At 37.9% G+C, this 26,043-nt stretch overlaps 1 protein-coding gene across 1 annotated transcript; it reads right to left on the reverse strand.

Moving 5' to 3' along the window:
• Positions 1-7: 7 nt before the first annotated feature.
• Positions 8-25,256, reverse strand: LOC131688826 (sialin). The gene is made up of 6 exons (XM_058973376.1): positions 24,686-25,256; positions 6,921-7,166; positions 6,779-6,863; positions 6,308-6,687; positions 5,878-6,252; positions 8-319 (listed from the first exon to the last, which is right to left on the reverse strand). Exons 1-6 carry the CDS (start codon positions 25,037-25,039, stop codon positions 38-40), a joined length of 1,722 nt encoding a protein of 573 aa, XP_058829359.1. The 5' UTR covers positions 25,040-25,256; the 3' UTR covers positions 8-37.
• Positions 25,257-26,043: the final 787 nt, after the last annotated feature.

Genomic DNA, 26,043 nt, shown 5'->3' on the forward strand with positions numbered 1-26,043 from the left:
TTGACGATTGTATCAACATCATCTTTATTTCACAGCCTCAACGAACTAATACTGCATTCACTGATTCGTCTTCTATTACATTTACTTCCGCCGTGAGCGGTTCCTGCGTTTCCACAGTAGCCTCTAACTTCTTACTGGGAGTAGCGTCTTCAATGTTTAGCTTTAAGCTTTCCATTTCCCGAATGTCAATTGCGTCTGTTTGGTCCAACGAATTCCACGACTGAAGTGTTGAATCCGCAAACAGTATATACAGGATGCCACAGACTATTAGCATACCGGCACATATTAGGAACACATACTGCCACTGCTGGACTGTTTGCTGTGGAAGAGAGACAAGTTAGAAAAGTTTTACTAAAGGGTTATTTCGAACAGTCATTTAAAATGTGAAACGAATTTCACTCAACTAAGGCGATCAACATTTTTCGAGTAACCCCACTTAAAGTGAGTGATGGCAGGAAGGATCGAAGCACGATTATGCGCTCCCTAATTTGTAGTTTCGTATAGTGCCCGAACGTTCGATACGAGTATCTAGTGTGAAGAAACGGACCCACCATCATGAAATCTAGCGCGCTCCTTCGCTTGACATCAGACTTTTAGCCCCTTCCGATAAGCTTCCTTTAATGTTATTTCCATTTTGCACAGAAATATTTTGATTCGCTATTTTGGTGACGGTGATACCTGCCAGTTCAGATGACTTTCGACATGTATCACTACGTCGCCCCTAAGGAATATTTCGCTATAAAACTGAAAGTTTAGAACAATTCTCATCATTCTCAGATCGTGTCAGTGAAATGATCGATTGTGTTTTTACTTTGGCTCAGTGATCGCCCGAAAAAGCAAGTGCACTATCCAGATCATTTTCTGTTCGAACCCAGCTAGCCGCATCGTATTAATCCGGCCTCCACAATTCTGCATTGATTTCCACGGTATTTTGCTATTCCCGAGTCCCTAGTTTCGTCACCCGTTCAGTAATGCAAAAAGGAAGTTGGGACAGTTTGTATATCGCGAAAATTGATGATTGAGACCATTTTTAAATCCAAGAAGACGACTGTAAACCACCATCAATATTGGTGTCATTTGAAAGGGGGTGGTCAGCAGATGACGGAAATTGGTGGTTGACGCCACTTTGAAATTCAAGATGGGGGTTGGAGAACCTTCTTCGATATGTGTATCATTTGAAAGTGGGCTCAAAATGACATCAATCAAAAAAAAAAAATCTGATGCAGTATGATTCCGTTTTTGGCACGTTCCGTTTTCGGCATGCCCCATTTTTTGCAACAGAAATGTTCCATTTTTGGCAACAAATGGGTCCCGCAACATTGTTGTTGTACATAGTAAATCTTTTAAAAGATGCTCAATACACATTTTGTTGTAATAATTCTATATTAATTCTTCAAAAGGGCTAAAGAGATTTTTGTAAACAAACTTGTTTCGTTTATTTTTCTGCAGTCGAGTGAAATTTTAAGAGAAATGCCCATTAACCCTCATCTTTACCCTTCGTAGAATCAATTTCAAATGTTTTTGCGCTGAAATTATAGCAAATTAAGAGAAATCAGCAAAACAAAAGTTGATATGGAATTGATATCATTTTTGATTTTATTTCCGAACAGAAGAGTCATATTTACTATATTTTAAGGGTGTGGGCATTGCGAATAAAATTAAATTTGGCAACTGAAAAAAATATATTGTTGCCAAAAACGGAATCGCCCAAGTAACCAATAAGCATTATAACTTAGCCTAATATCTGCTTTAGATCCACATATAATGCAGTCTTATAGAGCTGTGAAGCCCTTAATACTTATATAATGCTGGTATTATGCAAGAAAAGGCAAAATATAGTGCTATTACTGTTGTTGTAAGCAATGAAGGCAGTGTTAATTAACTTTCCAATACACAGGTTTCCTTTATGGAAGCACGGTTCTTGAACTAATGCTGTGGAAGTTTTTCCGTCCTGCATAAATCGAGTTAGATTCATAGTTGCTGTACGTTTATGCTGGAGAATGAGTTTTTGCTGGCACAACATGAGCTGACACACAAGTGTGGGTAAAATCGAGAATGAATGAGTTTCTTTTTTGCGGCACATCATGCTTGACTAGGCGTTTGCTCACGAACACAAATTGTGTCTCCGTCTTTTTGGAGCTCGCGTCAATCCGGTGCTACCTTAGTCTCGTCACTAAGTTAGTGTTGTATTCTGATGAGACGAAGTCGAAACGCGAATTCCATAACTAATTTTTCGTTTTTCTTCAATGACGTGTGTTTTGTTGTGACCTCCAGCGTGTAATCTTATATACGTTGATGATCTCAAAATATTTCCCATTATGCGGTAAATAGAAGATTGCATGGAACTACAGCGACACTTAGATACTTTTTGTAATTGGTGTAATCGGAACTTGCTGGCTATCAGCGTGTCCAAGTGCTCCATAATACCTTTTACACGGAGAAAAAATGCAGTACTCTGAGGCTACACCATCTCTTTGGAATCGCTCGAGAGATTGGCAGTTATCAGAGTCCTCGGAATACTTCTGGACAGACAACTGACATTCAGAAATCATTGCTCTCGTGTTACAGCACAGGCGAATAGAAATCTCGGGCTCCATTGTAACAATTGCCAAAGAGTTCACTGGAACCCTATTTTTCACTTATTAAATCTGTCCTGGAAGCTTCAGCACCCATTTGGTCTCGTTATACGATCATCAACATATCAACAGAATAGATGCAGTGCAGGCAAGATTCCTTCGTTTTGCTCTTAGAACTCTGCCGTGGCGTGACCCAGCAGAGCTACCACCGTAAAGGGCGAACACGAAATTATTGCGACACCGAAAATGTCATGCCAATTTTCTTATAATGTTTAAAATCAAACCAAAATTTTAGGGTAGTTTTATACATATATTTACTTCAAAAATCAAAAGAAAAGTTAATCGATGGAGACTTGAGTGTAAAATTGAACGCATTTTCTCTTGATGCCCTCCATCAAAGTCTTTACAGTGTCATCCGGTACCAGTTTCTCAGTTTTTTTTTCCATTTTCTTAACATGTCCTTCTCATCTTTGACTGTCTTCTTGCTCTTTCGAAGTTCTCGCTTCATCATTGCCCAGTACTGCTCCACCGGGCGCAGCTCCGGACAGTTTGGCGGATTCATGTCCTTTGGAACAAAATGGACAGAATTGGCCTCATACCACTCCAGGACACTTTTATAATAGTGGCATGATGCCAAATCTGGCCAAAATAGCGGAGCTTCGTCGTGCTGCCGCAAGAACGGCAAAAGGCGCTTCTCGAGGCACTCAGATTTGTAGATCTCGCCATTTACTGTGCCCTTTGTCACGAAAGGCTCAGTCCTCAGTCTGCAAGAGCAGATGGCTTGCCAAATGAGATATTTGGAGGCGAACTTCGACATTTTCTTCTTCTTAAATTTGTCGTCCACATAGAAACTTCAACCCTGGAATTTGCTTAAAATCGGCTTTTATATACGTTTCGTCGTCCATCACACAGCAGCTATATTTTGTCAGCGTCTTCTCGTAGAGCTTCCGTGCCCAAGTTTTAGCCTTCGATTGTTGCCGCTCATCGCGGTCAACCGCTCCTGGAACCTCTTCAACACTCTGGAGACGGTTGAATGGTGAATGTTCAACATTTTTCCCAACTGCCGGTGCGACAGGTCAGGAAATTCCAGGTGTTTGGAAAGAATTTGTTCTCTCGACTCGCGTTGATTCACCTCCATTTTCGTTGAATCGAAAAACACCACTTCGAGTTTGACAGCATGTAAACAATACACATCAATGAGAAAGTGCGCAAAATTTGGTTGATTTTTACCCAATGGTAAAAAAGTTATGCCCTGTTGAATGTGTCGCAATAATATCGTGTTCGCCCTTTACGTCGATCGCTGTCATCTGCTCGAAATAGAAACTTTAGCCAAAAGATGGAACACAATTAGAGCTGTATTTTTTTGGGAAGATATTAACTCACCAAAAAGATGCTCCACATATTCTCTCATAAATAAATGTCAATGTGCCCCCAAAACATTCTCAGATCTCAGACTCAAGTTTCAGTGCACCGAGAATGGTAAGAGCAAACCCATTAGAGCGATGTGCAATGTTTTTAATAGTGTTTTAACTTTGCTGTATCTTGTGATGTTTTCAAAAATAGTCTAAGAAGGTTTACTTGGATTTTATAATTTATTTTTTGTAATATTTGTAAATTTTGTTCTTGTAATGCTGTGTACTGTGTGACTATATTTAATTGTTGCGTGAAACCATTGCAATCAGGTGTAAAAAATGCGAAAAGGTGATGGGTTTCACGCCGCTTTGAGAATTGCTTCTGAAGTATATCCTGAAATGGGTTTTCCCATTCAACAACATTTTATGTAGACCAACACAGGTCAGATGAAAATTAAAAGTAAAGAAATAAGCATATCGTCACAATCGCAAAACTGATTAACGGTGAGATGGATGCTCCAGAGTTTCGCCTATATTTTTGGATTACAAATAGAAGATTACGAAATATAACACTGCATCAGCAAAGATTATTTTGTTTGGATCCAACGAACCGATTGCCGCATGCATTCGAATATTCACCGCAGTGGAAGAGTTTTCCGACTTTAATGAGTCGTGCAGTCGCTTCATCGAAAAAATAGCCGATCTACTGTGCTTTGATGTTTTATTTAATGTAAAAATGTTTTACTTTAGTTCACAAGATGTACTGTTATATATAACTATTTGTACCAATTGTTTGTGTCTGGGGAGTTTTTACTGAAGAAAAAAAGTTAATAAGGAATTTGTTACGCAATGGGGGAGGGAGGATAGAGAAATGTGCGACAATTTGTTACATGGAGGGACGGGGGAGTCAATTTTGGGCAATTTTTGCGTTACTTAATTTATGACTGGTCCCTTATTGGAAAGGTGGTAGCTTTCGCGCCCGTCTGAGAATGACATGAAAATGTCCAGGCTGTCTGTCCATTTAGACTCTAAAATCATCCATCGGATTGGGAGTTTGTTTAAAAAATAACTAAATAAACAAGCAAAAAATAAATAAATAAATAAATAAATAAATAAATAAATAAATAAATAAATAAATAAATAAATAAATAAATAAATAAATAAATAAATAAATAAATAAATAAATAAATAAATAAATAAATAAATAAATAAATAACAAATAAATAACAAATAAATAAACAATAATTAAGCTGTTTTGACACCTCCTGGTTTGACGCCGAAGAATTTTGAAAAAATATCTTTTTATTTTTCTCTTTCTACCTGTTGAATATCTCGGAACCATGCTGGTTTAGAACTCTGAAAAATATAAACCGAGTAAAACTGTGGACATACAACAAAATGCTTTAAATAGCTTGCATATCCGACCACTTGTAGGATGCTATCGCCAAAGTTGAAGGCCACATTTCTTACTGATGTAGCCTTTAAGCCTAGCAACAGCAGGGAACAAATGTTCACCAACATTTATTAAGACCTCCGCCCACCGACTGCAGGATATAACATCGAAGACATTTTTGGAAATGACGCGACTCGAAAAGAGAAACTATTTTACCTTTCTCAATTAAAAGGTTATTTGATAATTGCAATATCGACATTCCAAACAAGGACCAGAGGGTCGACTAACAAATACCAGTCGATTCAGTTCGTCGAGTTAGGTAAATATCGTTGAGTGAATGTTTGTGTAAGCATTTTCAATACCAAAAGCCTATTCAGCACATCTTATTATTTTCTATTTAACTTACAAAAAGCGATCAAATTTTTATCACAGCGAAATTTCCCCTCAAAGTATACTTCGACAATTGACCTTCCAGCCATAATCATAAATTACTCAAGGTATATTATTATGATAGACTAAACGTACGAACACGAAAAAAATCTATTATTAAACTTACGTTTCCCAGTGTTAGTAGTCCAACGATAATCGGCGAAACGAATCCGGGCACCACGGAAATCATCCCACTAATTCCGAGCAGTATCCCAGCATACTTCGGACTCATGTCGATGATGTTGGCCAGCGGGCCAGTAGAAACTGCACCGTGTACCATTGTAGCCAAGGTTAGAAACAATATCGCCAAGGTGGCATTACATCCGCTGTAGGCAAGTGCCAAAACGAAAATACCCTTCACCAAGCAACAGAACGCTCCGCCCATTTTGCGAACATTTGTCCTCGACATCAGATTGTGTTGAAGTAGGTAGTCTCCAATCCACGAGAAAAAGTACGCGAAGATCATTCGGCAAAGGTGCGGGATGCCCGACAGGATTCCCGTCTGTAAAAACAAAGACACTGATCATTGCGCTCAATTAATCTAATTAACCGCTCACCATTTTGATACCCCATCCATGAACGTAGTTGAAATAGCTCGGAGCCTGTGTCATCAGAGTAAATAAACCCCAGATTCCCGCCCACTGGGCGATTACAGTCATCCACATCGGCTTAGAAAAGATCATCTTCAGCCATGGAGTGGGTTGCTGGTGTTCTTGATTTTTGGATTTTTCTGTTATTCCTAGCGAACTCTCGATATACTCTCGTTCTTTCGGATGTATCCAAGGATGTTCCGCTGGAGAATCGTACACGAGATAAAGCCAAGCTACGTACCAAATAGTACCGAATATCCCGCAAAAGTGAAAAACATACTCCCACGAAGACCAGGAGATAATGTAACCAAACAATGGGAAGTTGATTGCAATGCCAACGGAACTGCCTTAGTATGGTACAGGAGTATAAATAAAATCGGGAAATCAAATAGAAATAAAAATTAGGTATAGTGACAACTGTTCTAATTAGCAGCTTACCCAGATATGCAGTGACGAATTTGCTTCGTTCATTTGGAGGAATCCACTGACCGGCCATGTGATGCATTGCAGGCCATGCAACGCCCTATTTAGTAAAATAATTACTTGGTAAACAGAAACGAACGGTGCGAATAACACTTACACAAATCAGCCCTTGAATAGCTCGAAGCCATATCAGTATTCGTAGATCCCAGTACGCGGCCAGTGGCATTAGGAAGCACAACCAACATCCGATGGCGTTAGCCAAGCCAAAGACCAGCTTTGTACCATACTTGCGAGCGAGTACTCCTCCCGGGACCTGTGTTATCCAGTGCAGCCAGAAGAATGCACCCAGCACCAAGCCCTGATCGTATTCGTCCCATTCGAAGCCACCGTCTTGGGAATCGAGCTGAAATTAAAACAAATTTTGGATGTTAAGTTTTTTCGGTATTAGACATTGTTTTTAACATTTATTAATTTTAAAGGTGACTCAGGCTTCTAAATGAATTTTGTTCTAGTCTAAACGTGTGTTATCTCGTATCGTAAATCCAAATGACTCTAATCGCCTCTTGCAGTAAAAGGTGCTACGACCAAAATTTGGTCAAACAACAATTTGTATAAATTTTTATCAAAAAATCTAATCATTTTTTAGCTCAATCAGCAATAGTATTTTACATTTTTTAAACTTTCTTATACAAGCAGATGAAGAACTATTGATTAATTCTGTGAGAATTGCACAAAAGCTGCAACTAAATTGTTTATGGAATTTGCATTTCGGTTTCCACTACTTTTTCAAACAAACGTTTCAACACCTTAATCCTACTTCTTCTTCTTCTTCTTCGCTTCTGTTTGGCTTGTTTGTGAAACAAAGCCCAAAATGGCACAGCACATAAAGCTATATTGCCAGTTAATTTTCGTTTATAGTCCAATGGACTTTACTTTTTGTGACTAACCGACGATAAACTCGCAGTGCCACAAAATTGGTCCACCACAGCACGAGTAATTCGCCCAATCAAGGTGAAAAAAGCGAATTATCTAGCACTCGGTGAAAACCAACATGTCGACACGTTGAAATTTTCACCGGAAGTGACCTTAATCCTAGAACGTTGCACTTGCGTTTTCCGCCCTAGAACGTTGCACTGGGGTACAAATATACCCCACGCGTTTGATCACAATTTGCGCAGGTAAAAATGCAAACAAAAGAAATGCATAATACATAATTTTCTTCGTTTTTTAATTGCGAAAACAGCTGTGTAAGTAAAAGTACTGAATTCATTGAACCAATGATATATAAATCGGTTTGAACGAAAAAAAAAGTGAAAAAATCACGGTTATTGCTTTTTTCACAAAAATTACTATAGCTTTGCGAATTTTCAACCGATTTAAAAAAAATCAAATGATTATAATAGTTGAAACGGTTTAAAATGGAATTTCGATATTTTTGAAAAAGTGCAATTATTTAGAAGCGTAAAAGATTAAAAATCGGGTTTTGGCAAATACCGCGAAATGGGGTGACAATTGAAATGAAAAAAATATTTCTGACCAGTAATACATTGCACGCTCATTTAAAACTACTCAAAATTTGAGTTGCTAATACTCAATTTCAAAAACTGGGGCGATCTGTCAAAATATGAGTTTCGATTTGAGTTGAACTAACTCCACTCTTGAGTAACAACTAAATTTTCAATCTGTTGGGTGAAAAAAGACTTTGTTAAAGTTCATATGGTGGGACGCCAACTACGCAATGTTAAAAAAACCGATCTAGCAGTGCAAGAATCGGGGAGGACACAATCAGAATCTGAAAGGTAAGTTTCGACAAGTTTGTTGATGTTTTGAAATAACATTCCTACAATTTTGTGTTGCTCCTGCCCGTAGAAGCGGTTCCGGTTCACAGCGAGAAAAGATCTCAAAATAGATTTTTGGGCATCGCCATAACACCATAAGATTCAGGTTAGTGAAGTTTTAAACAGTGATAAGTTTATTTGTTAATGTTATTAGATATACTAAATGGTTATTTTCCGTATTTGGCCTTTGAGTAAAAAGTACTCAAATTTGACATCTTTATCACGAAGTCAAAACTTAGTAAAATAGAAGAACTCATCTTTTGACTACGTGCACTTTTTATGAAATTGAGTGGCTGGCTACTCACTTTTGAGTTATTTTTAATGAGCGTGTGGTAACACGCGTCGTTACTGTTACAGTAGTTACTGTGCGCAAATTATACTTGCGAACCATTGTTTTGAAAAACTATAAAAAATAAACAATAAAAATTAGCAAAAATGGAAACGATTTTTTTTCTGCTTCAAAATTAAATTCAATCAATTGAATAAATGATTCAAAACGATTAGGGTGATGAGCCTATTTTGGCACCATTATGGAGAGGGTCGCACTATTTTTTGAACAACTTAAAAAGAAGCCATAATACCTATAACCGTTTTCAGAATAAAGTATCAGTGTACTGTTTCATAAACATCTGTATAATGCTTATTTGGCAGAATTGTCTCAATTTTCAGCATAAATGAAAATAAATGTTCTATTCTGTGCATCTATTCCCACCTGAACGTTCCAATTATCGCCTCATGAGTGTGCCGATTTCCACCTCATCGAAAAACAATCTAGTTGAAACGCAATGCCTCATATTTCATTTGCGTCGATTCTAACTAGGTATCCAGATCATGGACGCCAACGCGTGATTTGTAAAACGAATCATTCTGCTTTTTTCAGCCGATCAAAACAAACGTAAACATCACGCACACGAAATAAACTCATCAGCTGTTAGTAGAAGAGCGCCCAGAACTGCGCATGCAGGAAATAACCATGCGAAAGTTAACAACTGGAATATAAAGTTTCACATCACACATTACTTCCTCCTGATCCAAATTGTATGTGCAGATGAAAATAAAATATCTGCAATCAACAATTAGTTGAATAGCTTGAAATAATTGATTACTTATACATGAAATTGCATTACAATATATTTTCAAGTTCATGTTTTGGGTTGGCCGCACTGGTGATTCTTTTCTGTACAATGGATGCAAAAAAGTTTGTTTTGATTGTGGTAGTGTATCGGCAAAACATGGCAAAATTATGAACGCCAGTATTTAATATTTTCCTATTATAACACTAGGCATATCCTAGTGTTTGACGAGTGCGTTTAAAGTGAAATAATCGTAAAAAGGTTCTCCAGCTAAAATAAAGGTATGTATCAGTGCAATATTTAATATATTTGTGCCGGAATAACGAGATATGAGGCGGTAAATGCTGGCTCGAAAGTGTTTATTTTGCTAAGCGCCGTTGCGTCCTGTTTCGGTTCACTATGCGAGTGAGGCGGATCAGCAGATATTTCAATAAGGTGATTTTGTTTTAATTAAAAGTTGGATTTAGTGGATAGTTCTGAATACGTATGTGCACAACAAATAAAGAATATAACTTGAGCTTATTTTTGCACACCTGTTTTAGCCAAATCGATATTGTCATTATCTCATATACTTGGTTCGAAACCAAGGGGTACGAAATAGGGTCACAATAGGCTCTACTGCCATAATAGGCACATCACCCTATATAATACTAATTGCTGCTTACGCAGTAAAACAACCAGTATTTAAACTTGTATTGTCAAGAGTCATATTTCCACTGACAGCACGAACCCTGACGAAACGCTAACGGAAATCGTACACTGGGGTACAAATGTACCCCACGCCAACTTTGAAACCTGCTTCCACGAGCGCTATAAGCAAACTGGCTATATCATCGTTTCCTACTCCTACTACCCTAGTAACAATTGTAGTTTTATGACACTCCTGAAGGTTTTCTTAAAACCTGGATTACACTTGTAGTGTGCTATAAAACCTCAATTGTTACTTGGGTAGGAACTCTAAATTGAATTATGGTTAGGGTCCCAGGTCGGTAAATGCTGAATTCTCGTCTTCACACAGCTCCAAAGAAGGCGTGGGGTACATGTGTACCCCAGTGCAACGTTCTAGGGTTAATGGTGAGTGATTACTCATTGTGCATAACAAAGGTCTGAAGTCAGGTATAAGCATTCGCTCATTCTCAAAATCAACCAGCGCGAACTATTGTATCCCAAAAGATTCCAACCGGTTTCCAAACTTCGAATCCCAAATTAGGCAAATGAAAGCACCTCCTAAAAACAAGTATTACAAAGCAGACATTAAATGGTAATTATTTGACCAATTTGGTCGCTGACTCTTGAACCGTGCTGATAAAGCCCGCGACAAGCAGTGTTGTTTATAGACTTGGCAGTATAAACGTGTGAGAAAAAGCATAAATCATTCGCAGTAGCACCTCTACCGTATTTAGGTTTCATGCTTCGCTGCGCGAGTAGTTAATCCGCCCGTAGGACTCGCGGCGGGACTAGATAACGGGTAACAGTTTATTATATGTATTCTGGTTGATTATTTGGTACTACCTTTGCATTTGCAATTTGTCTTCCGATGAAATATATAGTGAGATAAATGTTGATAAAAATTGTTTATGCAGATGTGCAAAAACAGTAAAAATGTGGCGACTGGTTGTGGGACTTGCTTTATCCCTCCGCTGCTCAACCCCGCGTTTTGGTGTTGTAAAATAAGAAAAACACTATTGTATATCATCACTAATTTCGAAAACCTCTTCGGAACTTTCCCACCTATCATAAAAAATATTGATTGCTCGTTGAAATCATTAAATTGAATAAATTTAGCGATCAAAGTAAAAATTTTTGAGGAAAACCAGATAAAACTGGGTAAATACGCTCTATAGTATTATTAGTGCCGAATGGCTGATATGATGGAACTAAATAAAAGTAACTTCTGTAAGACCGTGCTCCATTTTCAATTTCATTGAATATACTACATTACGAGCACTCGTTCTAACACAAAAATACCGTAGGTTTGATTCGCCGTAATTGGTTGCTCACTCACCTCGATGGATTACTATAATAAGACTAAAATTAACCTTTCTTTGGTCCTTCAGGCAATACACGGAAGATTAAGGGGTTGCACACCTTTTTGTGAGAAAAATGTCATGAAAGTTTGAATTTACGTAAAGGCATTAAGCAATGATTTCATTACATAGAACTTACAGTATTTTGATAGCACATTTTTCAGTGAAATAACTAAGCATAAGTTTATAAAATTGTATTGATAATTGGAGGATTTGTTTCTTTTGCCCAGAAACTCTTTTTTATTTAAGAGGTTTGCGATGATCACGATTTGATGACCAATAGATCAACTAAAATCCCACAACTCAAAAAATTCCATTAGTATATGAGTTTACCTTAACGATTAGTTGAATACATAATTATTTGTTCCTGCATTCGGGAACGTTTTTCCTAAAAAATCGCTGTTTTGAGGTCTAAAAATTGTTTTAAAAAACTCATCTACAAAACAAAAATTTTTGCATAAAAAAGGAATCGTTAAGATACGAGAAAAATAATTATGATCAATTGAAAAAATTGAAGAAAATCGGTTGGGTGGTTTTTTGGCAATCGTGATCACGGAAAACCCATTTCTGGAAAAAACGACATTTCGAGATAATTGAGTTTAAAATTTCAAATTATCACTGCTATTGGTAGACGAAACGCGCTTGGAAGCGCTGTAACTTTCGATCTATTTCTCGGACCTCTATAAAAATTTGGGAAAATATTCTCCAGGAGTGTGCTTTCAGATAAAGCAAAAAAAAAATCGTTTTTTTTTTGGAAAATAAAAAGGTATGTAACACCTTAAAGTAACTGTCTTTTGTGTACTGAGTATCTTGAGCGTTATCTTCAGTGATTGAAAATACATTCATTTTAAAGTAGAATACTTCTAACGTTTCAATGCAGCGGTCCCACTTTAAAAAATTCTGCTGATGGTGCACTATCTGATTAGAAATATGTCACGTATGTTGCATTTGATTCCGTAAAATGTACGACTACTATAAATAACGAAAGTAGTAATTATCTTCGCTATGATTGGTTCGTACAAATCGACCAAGCAGCGAGGGATGCTAGGGTTGCCCCTTTGTCATCCTATGAACTGCGACACACGTATAAAAATTTGTTGTTGTTGTTTATTAACGACATTTTTCACCGACGGGTGCATTCGTCATGTATAAAAATGAAACATAAGTAGAATCGTCATTTTGTTTTCTGACCTCGCAGTGGCTGCTACGATTCATGTCAGCTCATACTCTTCGGTGGCAATATATTCTACGACTGTTGTCAGCCATTATTCCATCCAATGATGCACAACTGCACCAGATGCATACAATTATCGCACACCACAGAAAAAGCAGAACGCTTTTTCTTTCGGGGCTGAATCAACGGATTTCAAGTGTGCGATGGCGATGGGGTGGTTGGGTGCGAGAGACCCCGCTCTCTTGCTTTAAGATGTACGTCTACTTCGGTGTTTCTATCAAAAATACCTAAATAACTGATTTTACTACAACTTTTCAGAAGATAGTGAAAATTGCAGTATTAATATCCTAAAGTATATACTACTTCACTTCGGTTATGACTCTGACAATACCAACCCATATTTGTCTTCTTTTACTGTAATTTGTTCAGCTTTAAAATCGCCTATTATGTAGTTGTTCCTACGCTTTCGAAACAGCCAAACATTTTTCCTTACCACTCGTCGTTTTTCTATTACGACGGAAATCGGCCAATTATTTCAGTATTTGCCATTTGTTTATTGAGTCTAAACAGCCCATATTATTGCGCAAAATAGTGGTTTGGTAATTGTTATTAACGTAAAAAACCGTTTAGTTCTTATTTACTCGTTCGTCAATTTAGGTTAAAAACCGCTAATTATCTTTTAGAAGTCGTTCATAATATTTCAAGTTACAGAAAAAAAATCTCTTATTTTTTATAGAAGCTAAAAGGCGTGTGTTTTCTGTTGAACGAAAATAACGCTAGTAATACATTTGCTGTTTGTCAAAGCAACAGAAAACCGGCAAATTATTAATTTATTTGTGCGTTTATCAGAGCTAAAATCCACCTATTGATAATTAATTAATTTTTTTAATTAACAGCTCATTAATAAATAGTGATTTTTCTCACCAATCGAGATTATTTGCATATTCGAGGAATCAATAATAATAAAATTTATTATTCTTCAGTTCATGAACTGTTCTTCAGGGCAAATATTTTTTTCTTGGACAATTGCAACATGCAATCTAATATGCAATATGTAAGAAATAATTAAGGTATATCTGAGAGTTGAATACTTGAATATAAATGAGTTTCTCAATACTAAGCGTTCGCTTCTTTTATTGGAGCAAAAAGTTCTTCAAATAGCGTAGTTGGTAAATCGATTGCCTTGTACGCAGCTCACCTGGGTTGAATTCCCCACCCCACACATAGATTTAGAGATTTTTCTCAAGAGATTTCTCTAACCTGACAAAGAGGCGAATAACCCTAAGGTTAAAACCTCTATAATCAAAATAAAAAAAGTTCTTCAAATCTATACAGCAAGATAAAATGTTAACGAGTTTGTTTAGCTAACAGTGGATTTCTGCAATATCAAAAAAGGACAAACATTCACGCACCCAACGCCATCGCTGCCCAAAAAATAATTTCTTTCATACATCAATAAGTTGATTTATACCTAACGTCCATTATGCCAATCGTCCATTATACTCAACGTCCATTATGATCAACGTCCCTTATGTCTACCGTATATTATGCCCAACATCCATTATCTCCAATGTATTTATGCCTAACGCACGCATGCCAAACGTTTGTATGTCTAACGTATTTATGCCTGATGGGGTACATCCGTCATTAATTTTTCCACATTTTTTTCAATTTACGACCACTGCTTGCCCAAACAGCATATTATATTTTTTTGCTAAAAAAGTTTTACAGCTGTTTAAAAAACCAAATATAGTATAATATTTCAGCTACGATTTACATTTTCTCCATTGCTTCCTCACAAAAAAGCCCCAAAACGAAATTTATTTGTAACGTTATGAGAAAATAAAACGATGTACGATATAATTTGCAAAGAAATCTGCCCGCGTTCATGTTTGGAAAGTTTTCGGTGTAGGAATGTATTTTTTTTTCATAAAAACGTTTATTTGACACGGCATTTGCAAAAGCTTTTTTACGCCGGGGTTTTTTTTACATAACATGTTACAAAGGTTCTTAAGACTATCACGTTATAAAAAAAATCACTTTCTAATGCTAACACTGAGGATAATCATCATTTTGAATGTTTTTAATTATACTCTATTTTCTTGAATTTCATTGTAAACCTATTGATAGTTTTTCTGTAATCTTTGTTTATTTTTTTTTTCTTTATTTATATCGTTTTATCCAAACTAAACTAGCTGCGAAGAAATCTAAATTGTTTGTGGGTAGCAAGGGAAAAAACTAGAAACATTGTGGGGATATTTATATTTGAATATTTATTGTTTTCAGGAAATGATAAATATGGCCCATGTATGTAAGATCTCGTAAAGCGAGGATATCACGAACAGGTACATAGGGTGGTTTTCTTCTGGCTCGTAAGGAGTCTATTAATTGGGATCTGGCTTCACGATATTCAGTGCAAGACCAAACAACATGTTCAATGTCTTCGTAACCCTCTCCGCAAGCACATTGATTATCTTCTGCGATCCCAATACGGCGGAGATGCGCATTCAACGTATAATGGTTGGACATGAGTCTAGACATCACACGAATGAAGTTTCGACTTACATCCAACCCTTTGAACCATGCCTTCGTTGACACTTTAGGGATAATTGAGTGCAACCACCGTCCCAGATCTCCATTGTCCCATGATGTTTGCCAACTAGTAAGCGTCCTCTGTCGAGAAGCGCTATAAAATTCATTGAAGGCAATAGGTCTTTCATAGATGTCACCGTTCAGCGCCCCTATTTTGGCTAAATTATCCGCTCTCTCATTACCCGGTATGGAGCAATGAGCGGGAATCCACACTAAGGTAATTTGATAAGATTTATTTGTTAATTTAGTTAAGTATTCTCGTATCTTCTTCAAAAAGAACGGAGCGTGATTATCAAGCTTTAATGAGCGTAGTGCCTTAATTGTGCTGAGGCTATCTGTGAGGATGAAATAATGGCTCGGATGTAAAGTATCAATGATTTCCAGACTATAGTGAACTGCTGCTAGTTCGGCTGTATAAACGGAGGCAGGTTCTGCAAGCTTGAAAGAGATCGAGGTGTTATTGTTGAAAATACCGAAGCCAGTGGCCTCATTGATTCGTGACCCGTCAGTGTAGAACATTTTATGGCAGTCAATGTGTTGGTATTTACTTGTGAATATTTTGGGGATCTCCAGAGAGCGCTGGTGATCCGGGATTCCACGAATTTCCTCTTGCATGGACGTGTCGAAAAATAAAGTGGAATCGGGAGTATCTAGTATATTAACATATGTCAGAACATAACTAGAAGGCGTTATTTCTTGTGACATGTGATTGAAGTACACTGTCATGAATCTGGTTTGGGATTGAAGCTCGACAAGTCTTTCGAAATTTTCAATTACAAGTGGATTCATAACCTCACATCGTATAAGTAAACGAGAGGAGAGATCCCAGAATCGATCTTTTAAGGGAAGAACTCCCGCTAGTACTTCAAGACTCATCGTATGTGTCGATTGCATGGAACCTAAGGCGATTCGTAAACAACGATACTGTATTCGTTCCAATTTAATAATGTGAGTGTTTGCAGCTGAAAGGAAACAGAAGCACCCATATTCCATTACTGAAAGTATCGTTGTTTGATACAATCTTATCACTTCACTTGGATGAGCACCCCACCAAGATCCGGTTATTGTTCGGAGAAAATTTATCCTTTGTTGGCACTTCTTTATCAGATACCTAATGTGGCATCCCCATGTACCTTTAGAATCGAACCAAATTCCGAGATATTTAAAGGTCATGACTTGGGCTTTTGGTCCTGTAACAGAAACCACGCCATCATCTGCAAGTTGCCTTAGAGTGCATGGGCTGACAATACAATTATCAATGTCATTCACGTAAAAATTGTAGAGAAGGGGGCTTAAACAAGAACCTTGTGGGAGGCCCATGTAACTTATTCTGAATGTTGCCACATCGCCATATGAAAAATGCATGTGCTTTTCTGACAATAAGTTGTATAAATAATTATTTAATATTGGTGAAAGACCACATTAATGTAGTTTCTCTGAGAGAACATCAATGGAAACAGAGTCGAATGCTCCTTTTATGTCTAAGAACACAGACGCCATTTGTTCTTTTTTGCGTAAGCTAGTTGGATTTCTGACGAAAGTAGCGCCAGACAATAATTCGTTCCCTTTCCCCTCCGAAAACCAAACTGGGTATCTGATAGCAAGCCGTTCGCCTCAACCCAATTGTCGAGACGTCGTAGGATATTTTTTTCCAACAATTTCCTGATGCAGGATAGCATTGCAATCGGTCGATACGAGTTATGGTCGGAGGCTGGTTTTCCCGGTTTTGGTATGGCGATAACTCTCACTTGTCTCCAGTCGTGCGGGACAATGTTCTGCTGAAGAAGCTTATTGAATAAATTCAACAAGCGTCTTTTTGCTAGGTCAGGCAGATTCTTCACCAAGTTGAATTTAATTCTGTCTGGACCCGGAGCATTATTGTTGCATGAGAGGAGTGCAATTGAAAATTCCATCATTGTCAAAGGCGAATCTATGGAATCGTTACTTGTGGGAGCATCGCGAATGATTTTCTGCGCAGGAGCAGAATCTGGACAAACTTTCTTCGCAAAATTAAATATCCAGCGATTCGAAAAATCTTCGCTTTCATTAGTTACGTTTCGATTCCTCATTCTTCTGGCTGTGTTCCAAAGAGTACTCATTGATGTTTCCAATAACTAAACTTTTTGGCACGACGGAGACTGTCAAATTTGTTTTGTAAAATCGAATAATTTTCAAAGTTCGCACGTGTACACCCTTTCCGTTTCATAATTTCTTTGTAAGCAACTTGTTTAGCTTCATATGCATCCGAGCACTCTTTGTCCCACCAGGGATTAGGAGGCCGGCTATTTATGGTCATGCTAGGATTGCATCTCGTTTGGGTTTGTTCTGCTGCTTCAATAATCAAACCCGCTAGAAATTCATATTCATCGGTAGGTGGTAGCTTAGCTCTTCCGTCGAAACAAGAGAAGTGGAAATTAAAGATTGGTATTTTTTCCAATCAATATTTCGTGTCAAGTCATAAGGGACATTGATTGAATTCGTGAGGCCTAATTCACTGCTAATTGAAATAACGACTGGCAAATGATCGCTACCGTGAGGATCAGGTACAACCTTCCACGTGCAATCTAACCGAAGTGGTCGTGCGGGTGGTCTGGGAATGCGTGTTATTTCGCCTGTATTTAAACACAAACATTGTATATCAAAGAGGATCGATTATCATTGAAGAGGGAACCCCACAATACTCCGTGCGAGTTGAAGTCTCCCAGTATCAGCCGCGGAGCAGCCATGGATTCCACTACCTCAAAAATCTGACCTAGTCCAATTTGAGCTTTGGGAGGTATATATATATAGAAGCGATAGACATGTCTTTGCCTTTAATGTTCGTTTGGACAGCTACAGCCTCAATGCCCGCAAACAAGGGGATGTTAATTCTATAGAAAGAATAGCACTTTTTAATTCCTAGAAGCACTCCTCCATACGGGGTGTCTCGGTCTAGGCGAATAATGTTGAAATCATTCAAGTTGAAATTAATGTTTGAGGTAAGCCATGTTTCACATAAAGCAAAAGCATCGCATTTCAAATTATGCAGCAAAATTTTTAAGGAGTCAATTTTAGGTATGATAATTCTGCAATTCCACTGTAAAACAGTGATGGAATCTTTCATTGGAGGGGGTGAATTACCCATTGAAAGATACAATCGCTGCAAGGATGGGCCATTGAGCAAACAGCTGCTCTAAAAATGTTCTAATTGTTGGGAGGAACGCTGAAAGTATACTTTTTAGTGGTTCAGTATTATTGAATGCTTTGAAAATCCAATCAACAATTTCAGAAAATTTCAATAAACCTATCCCCGGTTGAGGCTCGGAAGAAGTTGAAGTTTTATTATTTCCAGTAATGGTGTTCTGTTTGGATTGTACATTACCGAAACCGGGAGGGACTGGCTTCGGTATTGCATCGGAATTCTTTAGCTTTGGCCGCAATTTATTTGTTGGAGGAGAAATTTTAAGGCCCTTGCTTGGCAGTTTGGGAAAAGAGGATTGTTTTCTTTTCCTGGATCCTCTAGGTAAAACAAATGATGTACCTTCGGACGCTTCGTCAGAGTCAGACTCTTTCGGCAATAGAATAGCGTATCTGTTTTCTGGGACCGTGGGTTCAGGAGTAGCATTTTTCAGTATTTCTGCATAAGAGCGCTTAGATCTCTCCTTCAAGGATCGTTTAATCGTGAAGTCAGATCCCGTGCAATTTGCACAAGGTTTAATGGCTTTCCTTTCCGCCTGAAGAAAACCTGCCAAGGTCCAGAAGACCCTTGGGGGTATAATTTTATTCTAAGGGGAGTTGAGGGAGGGGGATCAGAAGAATTTTGCTCTTGTGAAATGGAGGATTCCATCTCACTATCCTCCATCTCGCCTACCATACATTAAATACTAACACTAGCAAAATTATATTAAAATCTACCTGTCCTTCGAAGAGTTGCAGATTCACGCTGCCTCCTTCTGTCACGCTCGGGTTGAACACAGCGCAACCACCACTACCAAGATGGAGCCGCTGTTTACCTGTGGGTCCAGGGGTATTTCCTTACTACGCAGCGTGGCTAGGTACACAAATACACAAAAGCCCGTTTCTGCACTAGCGCAGATGAATAAGTGATGATGAAGCGAGACGCTTCACCAACAAGATGCAGCTCTGTCTCACTTAGCGCCGACTGTATGCAGCGTAACCACTACCACCACCAAGGTGGGGCCGCCGCTTACCTGTGGGTCCAGAGGTATTCCCCTACTACGCAGCGTGGCTAGGTAAACAAATACTCAAAATCCCGTATCTGCACTAATACGGATGAATGAATGATGATGAAGCGTGCCGCTTCACCAACCAGATGCAGCTCTGTCTCACTCCGTCGCAAGCGCCGGTTGTATGCAGCGCAACCACTACTACCACCAAGGTGGGGCGCCGCTTACCTGAGACTTCGTTGCCTTCGCACCAACACTCGCTTATCGCGTGGTACCACCACCAAACGACCGCTCTCGCAGCCAACAATCCTGCCTGTTTCCGCACCAACACGGTATCAAATACTGACACGGTACACAAACTTCTAGCATATTCACGGCTTGCACAGCCTTGGTTGCTACAACCAATCAGCAAACACAACCTTTCAAGGCGAAGGCTAAAACTGTTATGAGTAGGGAATGTACAATATTATTTTGGGACTTTAATATTGACCATTCGGAGGCAACATGTCGGGTGTTCAATACTCAAACACAGAGAACAGACATCCATGGTCGCACAAATGTATTAATAAAACGTGTGTAATCATTTGAATTAATATACTATAAAACACTAGCGCCGCCAAATCAACTTATCCCAACTATCCGTCCAATCTATTCCGGAACCGGTTCGAAAACCTGAATGGATTCAGTATGGAATCATACTCAAAGAAAACAACCGATTCCGACTCAATCGGTTGATGCATTTGAGCTGGAATTCATACTGAATAAACTCAGAATTCCGAACCGGTTCCGGAATGGTTTGACTGGGTAGAGGTATAACCGCTGTCAATTCAGTCGAACTCAGCCACTAGAAACATGACGACAGTAGCGCACCTGGTGAAGATATCTCAACTACCTTCGAAACCGTTAGGGATTTTTACACAAGTTGAATGATGAAGATGGACGTCTGTTCTCTGTCACTTAAATTTCATTGGTGCACCTAGATTCTCTGTGAATTTTCCCGTTTAAGGTTTCTATTTTCAGCGCGCTTATAAATAAAAGAATTAATTAACATTGCAGACAAATTATGCAATTTCGAATGCGCCTAACAATAAGCTTTTCGAAAATGACGCAAGAATCTATAAAAGCATTATGGCCGTCTTCTCGCTGTGGCTGATTCGTCGACAGAAAGACAACGAATAAAGAAACATCGTTAACGTCTTGTTGCGAATATGTTTTATTAAAGTATTGACAAACACTGTCGGCTTCAGGGGAGGGCACGAGCGGGCAAGTTCCCCCCTCCCTATTCAACCAGAAAGAAATCCAGTAGAACGCTGTCTTTTCAACCCTTTCGTGAATTCTTGTTTCTTAAATAATTAAATAAAGTATTAAGGTGTTTATTTGGTATACTGTAACATATTGAATCAATATCATTGATAAATAAAACAGATGCGAGTAGTCCTTAATATTTTTTAAGGAACATCCTAAATAATTTCTATATATGATTTTCCGATTTCATGTTTCCAAAATTCGAAATTCCATCTTTCAAATTGTGTACCAGCTATATTTTACCAAAAAGACGTGTCCTTTCTTTACCGTTCGGCTGGAGCTGCCCATATTGACAAGAATTTTACATGTTTGAAAGTTATTATTTAGATGATACTTATTGCAAAAAAAATGACAGCCTCTATCCACTGTAGTATTTCGTAACTTTGAGCTAACAGTTATCAAATGTAGTACGTTCCACCGACTATAAGTAACATTAATAGTATTTTCGTTTTTGATAGTGCTCTGTACTGGTGTTGTCGGTGCTAAACTCATTTAAACCTGGCATTTTTTTTAATTTCGATTACAGAGGTTTTAACCTTAAGGTCATTCGCCTCTTCGGGTTAGAAAAATCTCTTATAAAAAATTTCTAACCCTATGTGCGGGGTTGGGACTTGAACCCAGGTGCGCTGCGTACGAGGCAATCGATTTACCAACTACGCTACGCCCACCCCCAACTTGGCATTTTTGCGTGAGTTATATTATGCAATTCAAGATTTGCTTTGTGTATTCATTGGTATAGATTTAAAATACGTTTAAACAAATTGCTTAGCTACGAAATAACCCGAACTACATACAAATTTTCAACAATTTATTTTGGAAAGGATATTTGCTATTTTCAACATTTTCAAATTCGTAGTCTTATCCATCACAAAACGCTGGTTTTCTTGCCACAGGAGCAGAACCCTTGCCAAACTGTAATTCTTAATCTTGTAAACAAACTTGAGCCTGCCAAAAAGCTTGCCGCGACCAGGAGCCCTGTAGAATTTGAGTTACAGGATCTGTTTAAAACTGGCTTTCGCATATGATTCATCGTCGTTCAATTCACATCCATTGAGCATCATCAGCAGCTGGTCGTACACCATGCGGGCTCTAATTTGGACCACTGTTTGTTATTTGGGGCATTTTACACTGTTAAATAACAATAGCAATAACTTCTAGAGCATTTTCGGAGACGGATTCGTCAAAAGTATACAGCGGTTATTATTCAGTTTACTCGCCAAATCATTATCAGTGTTGTTAGAATCAATCTTGTTTTCCGAATTACCTTGGGTTGTTCGAAAAGTGCAATTACAGACAGCAATGAGAGTTTCATTCTATTTTTAATTACTCGATTCACAGTTCTCTTCGAATAATCCAGTAGTTTCTTCTTTTGCTCACTCGAGAATGGACGAAATAATGTCGTTGCTCGCAGACATGGGAAAAATTGCATCTCGAACCGTTCGTTCGCCATTCACATATGAAGCATTCTGCTTACATAGAAAATGAAGCAAAGCGGTATAGCGAACGCACCTGAGCCAAAGCTGCAACAGCAAATGAAGAAGCAAATCAATTTCTTTTTATTTCTATCCTTTCCCAGTATGGATAGATTTTCTTCTCGAATGACTTGTGGTGTGCAACTATTTTGATATAATTTTCCCAAAATACAACAACTTTTTCGATACCCATTTATCGTTTATTGGATATACGATAATCGTAGAGTGGGACAACTTGTGAAAAAGTAACATACAGAAAGAGTGACATTGACATTCGTAATTCGCATGCACCGTAATCACCTAGTAATACTCATTCCGCCACCGATTCGGAAATCTGAATGGATTCGGCAGGGGTTCACTGATAATATAAATTCGTAAATAGCACGAAAATGATTATAAAATGCACGAATTCATTTGTCGTTTTCACAATGAAGCATTTTAGTGCATTGTTAATAGTTGGTTTATTTCATTTCACGAACTGAAAAATGGGGACGTTGCACGACATTTGTTGTAGAAAACGGAACTGTTTCGTGATCGAAACGAAATGTTTCGTTATTTTACTAAATGTTTGTATTTAGCGCGAATGTTTCGTTTGTCACACAAATTCATTTTCGTTCATCGAACAAAATTTTCGAATATTTTTTCATGCGATCTTTTGGGATTGACGTTTGACAGCATCGATTTTTATATGGTAGAGATCGAACTTGCAATCAATAACGGAGTGGCAATCCGAGGTGGTCGCATAAGGTTGAGCAATTGAATATTCAATAATAGCCAATAAATATTATTTTAAAGACATTGTGGAGAGTATAAACAGTTAGCTTCATAATTTTAAACCACATAAATTGGAAGATTTGCATGAAAAAGTCCCATAAGGGAAAATTTGATTAAACCACTTTTCGCGATAAGGGCACAAAACCTATCTTTAATTAAGTTTTATTTTTTGTTTCGAATTCATCTCGTCAGTAACTAGCACCAACTGGGAGTTTAGTCAGACGATGTATCTAAACTAGTACCCAAATTAGTTAGACACAAAAAATCCAAACTGTTGACACGACACATCGTCGCTGTTGTGCTATCTTATGACAAACGCCATTTTGGGGTAAACTGAGTTAGATATGCCACATTACTTATTTGAAAATTCTCTACAAAGTGGCGTTTTCAGAATTTTGAAATTCTACTTGGTTACTTAGATATAGCGAGAAACGTGATGAGAAATTGTGAGTTTTTTGCTTCAAATCACTGTATCTAGAGATTTGCTCAAGTTATATTGAAGTTTTAGATGTTTTTATGTGTGAAAATGTCTGAGGAACGCAATGGCATAAACATTTTCAAAAAGAAATTACAAGAGTTGTGAGAAAAACACAGTTTTAGTTTTAAACTGGAAATAAAGCATATTTGGCAACACTGCAATCAAAAATAACATTTTTTTCTAGATTCCTTGACTCATTTCCTTCAAAATGCATTTCACCGATTGTTTATAGACCATATGAATGCAATGATATGAACAAAAGTTAAAAATTGATGATTTTTTTCTATGAAATGGACGATTATGACACGTCATACAAATTTTGTCGTCAATACACACCTATGACACGTGTGAGTGCGACTTTTGTTTACATTCATAGTAAAAACTCGCAACATAGTCAACCAATCTTCGTAATATTTGAGAGATTAATGCAGAATAGATAGAAGCATCAATTGTCTTCTTTGGATTGTTTATACCATTTATAAGTTTCAAGATATTCAATCTCAAACTTTTAAAATCGTTTTTCTCGAAATGTGCTAAATGGCGCTTGTCATAAGATAGCACAACAGCGACGACATGTGAACGTTCAAAGCAACTGAATTGTCCCGAATGATGACCCGGGATGCAAGTACAGAGGCTCAGGTTTGCTACGAGAAAGGGAAAACGAACTCTTGTCTTTTAGCTAAGGAGTCAAACGTCTAGCATTATGCAATATTAATTCCCATAAGGATTAAACCACTTTGCGTGTTAAAAGCACAAAACTAAACTTAAATTAAGTTTAGCATAATTTTTTCTCGTGTTTAAGAATCTAGTTTGTTCTAATTTTTATTCGAAAAATATTTCGCTTCGAAACATTGTTGCTAATCCTAAGTGAGGTTTATTTTGCCAGTTTCGGTAGGAAAGCGTGATAATACTTGATGGTTGTTCTGCAACCATGCAGTGAAATTTGTATTTATGAGATACACGATCTACCATGTTCCTCCTTTTCTAAACTATGTTGTGAGGTTGTTACATATCTAGCTATACCTGTAGTGCACCGAGCAGCAATTTTTCTGGTGATTTAATCTTGGGTTCATACTGCAGTCTACCCCTTTTGGAGGGGTTTCCCTTATTCTGCAGCTCCGATCCAAGCTCGGATACATTCCTTTCGACGTAACACGCATACGTTCTCGGTTGATGCTGCACTGCCATCGTTACCGACGTATTGTAATCGTCCAGATTAACAACCCGTTCAGGAAGAGCTTTCTTCCCGCTAGACGGTTTGACCATAGTGACGATCGTGATGTTCATATTAATCCGTATCATGTAATTTACTGCAAATCCTACAAACACTAAGTACCATAATACTGATCGAGCGTTCACTTTCGGTTCGTTGCCCATTTTAGCAACGCTTAATTTTTATGTGGAATATAATTAAAATTGAACTAATGAACTGAATTTGTTGCTAATTAAGTCACATTGATTTGACGATAACCATTCTACCGAGCTGCTAGAAGTCGAAACAGGTGAGATTCGCTGGAATTCAGATCGAGGCGCTCCTTTAGAATCGGAGACGTCTTGCACTGGTCTAAATCTTATCGCCAACTGAAAGCTCAGTTCGACGCGAAGACAGCAAGTGATACATCTGGTGCGAATAGTACAACGATTAACACTGATTCTACTTAATTCCTCTTTGCTTACTTACGGCGCGTCAGATCCACTTTTCTGTGCGGAGAGATGTGTGATAAAGCGAGCTCCTCTTGCAGTATTTACTTGAATGATACGTGTCGGACAGTATCAGCAGCGGGGAGCACATGATCGCGTGTCTACTTGACACTATAGAACCCGGTCGATCTGGCTTATCTTTACGGCGTAGAAATTTGTCTTCTTGACGGATTTGAAATGTATTTTTGTCTTGTTATAGGATGTGCGGACAGTTGATTTTGTAGCGTGTACATATTAAGGGCCTTGACCGATTTTTAAAATAGATGAGCAATAGAGTCCTGAAAAGCTGACGATCACGAAGTCACCCTCTGAGTGTATTTTATCTGAACTCAGTTTGAATTATTACAGTGATTTGTTTCTAAAATACATGGGTTTCAGTGGTAAAATTTCATAGATGTCTTCCATTTAATTCCACTATAGACTGATATTGAACACTGAAGAATACTATATGTAATAGTTGAAATACTAGTATCTGATTTATAGTAAAAAACAACAGTTTTTCATTATTATCTCTATAGTGGAATTAAACGGAAGACATCTGTCTTAACAGGATTAATGGTGAAAGTTTCTTCTGGATACTTGTAGTATTAAACAGGTTGTACTAGATGGAAGACGAAAAAAAATAGAATTTAAAGAGAACTGGAAAGAGAACCTTTTTAATTTTTTTTTAATTCTGCTTG

The sequence above is a fragment of the Topomyia yanbarensis genome, chromosome 3, assembly GCF_030247195.1.
Source record: "Topomyia yanbarensis strain Yona2022 chromosome 3, ASM3024719v1, whole genome shotgun sequence".
Classification (NCBI taxonomy): Eukaryota; Metazoa; Arthropoda; class Insecta; order Diptera; family Culicidae; genus Topomyia; species Topomyia yanbarensis.